At 45.9% G+C, this 3,921-nt stretch overlaps 1 protein-coding gene across 1 annotated transcript in view; it reads right to left on the bottom strand.

Moving 5' to 3' along the window:
* Positions 1-2,581, bottom strand: part of c1ql3a (complement component 1, q subcomponent-like 3a) — a gene marked incomplete at its 3' end in the record, with an annotated part of 16,986 nt that extends 14,405 nt beyond the window's left edge. The window contains exon 1 of the mRNA XM_083632234.1: positions 1,892-2,581. Within this exon, the coding sequence (XP_083488360.1) occupies positions 1,892-2,485 (594 nt within the window). The 5' untranslated portion in view covers positions 2,486-2,581. The remainder of the gene's footprint in view (positions 1-1,891) is intronic.
* Positions 2,582-3,921: the final 1,340 nt, after the last annotated feature.

Below are 3,921 nucleotides of genomic sequence, written 5' to 3'. Positions count from 1 at the left end.
ACACACACACACACACACACACACACACACGGCACTTTGTTGTTGCTGTTGTTATTATGCTGTTGAATATTATACTTACACTTACACCCCATTTACACCTGGTATTCAAATGTGATCCTCATGCAGACGCGGTATCCGGATAATAAACAATCCCATCTTGCCTTTGCGTTTACACCTGCTATTTTAAATGTGTTCTCGTTATCCTCATTCAGACCAGATCTCACATTTAGCTGTCAGAGGTGAAAGAAAAGAGAAGAGAAGAGGTGTCACTCCGGTCAAAATTAATAGGCTAAGAGGAAATGTGTTCAATGATGCCCAAAGCAGACCTCAATAATAAATAGCTAAGTGTTAATTGTTATATGTTAAAATGTTAAATAAACCGTATGTACATTTATTAGTAGGAGAAAAAAAAAAAGACTATTCACCAAGGTCTGCTTATTTATGTATTTGTTTGTTTGTTTGTTTATTTATTTATTTATTTATTTATTTATTTATTTATTTGTACCACCCATGACGGCAGACGTAGCTAGACAGAGAACATCTTGCTTTCTTCCTATCTCTGTACATTCATCTGGAGTGGCACATCACAAATCTATTTTCACAAATCTTTTTTCATTTTTGGGATGTGAGCAGAGGGATTGCATTTACACCTAGCTAAGATCCGAACACAGTCTGAGCCAGACTAGCTCCAGATGTGGTCTGGCAGATCAGATCACGATGCATTTACACCTCGCATTAACATGCCGTTTTCATTATCTGGATACAGATCACATTTTAATACAAGCTTTCTGTTGTTTAATGTCATGATATATTTTGCTTTAATGATACTGTGAACTATCTGACTAACGATGATGGTCAAATCTTTTTCTTTTTATCCTCTAAACATATCAACTTTTATTGATATGTTTAGGGCGGATGTTATAATAGAAACATTCCTTTCTTTTTCTTTTCTTCTTATATGATCTAATCATTCTGGGAGAGGACTCTGGGCTTCCCCTCTCTCCCAGGACTACCCACTGATTTCTGGATTGTTTGTTCATTTTCTTTTTTGATGTGTGAAGTGAAGTGAATTCAAATCAAATCAAAGTGACACTTGAGGAATGTTCACTTATTTGACTGTCGCACTAACTGGAAGTTGCTCTGGATAACAGCGTCTGCTAATCCCAAACTGTCATATTGTCAATGTGTCATCATTACTAGTTTATATATAGTCACTTTATGTCATCAGTTAATCGTCCATATAGTCAGCCTATACAGTCATATTATGTGTGACGTGACTGAGAGGTGGATGTGAACAAAGCGCACCAACAGTGCCGCGCGTAAAACCATTCTAATACATCCACTGTATACAATGTGCCTATACAGCCGTCTGGATAACAAGCTATGTTGACGGTCAACTGCTACATTCACAGTTCACACATCTGCATAATAGACTATTCTGTGTATGTATATGATCCTGGTTTCTATCTGTGCGACGACTGGAATGTTAGCAACAACCAATTGCCTTTTCTAATGTCTCTTTAATTCTCTCTCTCTCTCTCTCTCAATTCAATTCAATTCAAATCAAATTTACTTTATTGGCATGTCACAACAACACTGTTGCCAAAGCATCGATCAATAAAACAAAATAATTAGTATACAGTATCTCTCTCTGTCGCTGCTCTCTCTTATTGCTGACACTTTTGTTATTTTATTTCTTTCCTTTCCCTTTCTTCTTTTTGAATTGCTGTATCAAGAGGACTGGGGGATGGCAGGGAAAGGGGATCAGAGAAAATGATGTATAAAGAAACTACATGATCCTATTCAATTGTACTTTGTCTTATATTGTTGTGACAATAAAATATATTGGGGGAAAAAAGACTATTGCCTGTGTGGTGGTTGTGTTTTTTACCTGGTTGTTTTTGCACAGGTCGGCCCACATGCTCGTGCCGTCGCCCCCGCGCATCAGGACGTGGTAGGTGAAGAAATAGATCCCGGGGATGGAGCAGGTGAAGCGGCCGGTGCTGGGGTCGTAGTGGTTCCCCAGGTTGGTCACGACGTCGTCGAACTTCAGCAGCTCGTAGCCCTCGTGCTGCTTCTTCAGCCCGGCGTAGAAGGCGATCTTGGGCACGGTGCTGTAGGTGGCAGCGCTGATGGCTCCGGCCGCGTTGGGTCCCGGAAGTCCCGGTGACCCGGGCCGACCCGCGTCTCCCCTCTCCCCGGGCGGCCCCGCCGGACCGGGCAGGCCCGGCTCGCCGGGGGGGCCCCTGGGTCCCGCCTTCCCCGGGCGGCCCGGCTCCCCCTTCGGCCCCTGGATAAAGGTGGGTAAAGACTGCTGCACCAGGCTGCCGTCCGGAGCGCTGTCGGCTGGGGCGGTGCTGCTCGGGGGCTTGGTGCCGTAGGGGTCGCACACCATCCTGCACGTGCCCAGCATCTCGTAGTGCGCCTGGGACGTCCCGCCAGAGCTCACCAGCACCGGGATGAGGATGACCAGGACCAGCACCATCACCACCCCCAGCACCCCCGCCGCCACCAGCCGCTTCCTGCCCACCAGCCGCGTCAGCGCCGGGCGAGTCTCCGGGCGGCTTTTGGGTGGAATCTTGCTGGCTGAAGAGGGGAGCCTCTAGAGAGAAAACACACCGCGCCTGGCCGCTAATGTTAATGAACTTTTTTTGGGCCAAGCCCCCCTGAACGTTACGTGTTGCGTTTCCCTCGCTGCTTCTGTCTCCGCAGCTTTTCTGCTGATGTTTGCTTATTTCTCGGAGTCTGAAAGTTCAGCCCTTTCCAGGCTAACGAGACTTTACTGCTGGCTGATTTCCATAAGCGCTGGATTGAGCATCTGTGCGTGGCCTCAGGTCCAGACAGCCAGGCTGCTCCTCCTTGATCTACAGGTCTGTTTGTAAAGCAGCTCAGATCCTCCCTGCTTCACTCCACGATACCCTCTGATTTATAACGCTGCTGAGAGAGGAGAGAGCGTGGATACACAGTAGGACCGAGAGAGAGAGAGAGAGAGAGGGGGAGAGAGAGCGAGAGAAACAGAGGGAGGGAGAGTGTGTGTGTGTGTGTGTGTGAGAGAGAGAGAGAGAGAGAGGGCAGAGAGAGAGAGAGAGGGAGGGAGGAGAGAGATAAGGCACCATAAAATACAAATGTAGTGACACCACCCACACCCAGTCCAGCCTACAGGATTCAGGTTCAACACCAAATGCAAATTAAGAGGTAATTAGGCAGATGATAAATAAGGGATTTTACTAAACCAGTGTCTCAAAGTCGGGAGCCCCAGGGGTCCTTGAGGGGGTTCCAGGGGGTCCCAGGCAAAAAGGTAAATTATTTATTTTCACTATAATTCCATCCACAAGTAACACAATGATGTAGGACTATGTTGGTCATGGGATGCATACACTTTCTGTAATAAAACATCTAAAAGCAACAATGTCATCAGATGGGAGGCGCTGGCACAAAATGTGTGTGCATGTTGTCCTTGGCATATCTGGAGAACTGTTCGTCAAATCTGCGTCAAACTTTGCGTGTGTGTGTCTGGGACCCTGGCTTGGTGCAGTGTCAAATTTGGTGCAATTTAGAAATGCCAAAGTTCAGATATTAAGGCTCTGCCGCGCTGTGCAAAAAACTTATAGAGGACTCATTGGGTTTGCATAGTAGCTGTCAGCAGTTAAAAGCGACGGTAAACATAAAAGTCTTTAGTCTATTTTTAAAAGTAAGTAAGGTTGGGGCACATCTGAGGTCTTCAGGCAATTTGTTCCAGCTAGCAGAAGCATAGTGGTTAAATGCAGCCTCCCCGTGATTTGATTTGATCCTAGGGACAGTTAACTCATTCTCTGCCAGGGTCATTTCGGTCTGTGTGTTCCTAGTGCCAGGATTTTGAGCATATTTCCTGATCTTCCAGGACCCACAGAATATTCTGTGCTAGGAATAAAATTACACAAC

The sequence above is a fragment of the Poromitra crassiceps genome (assembly GCF_964638095.1).
Source record: "Poromitra crassiceps genome assembly, chromosome: 2".
NCBI classification, from domain to species: Eukaryota; Metazoa; Chordata; class Actinopteri; order Beryciformes; family Melamphaidae; genus Poromitra; species Poromitra crassiceps.
This window is presented reverse-complemented; position numbering and strand designations above follow the sequence as displayed.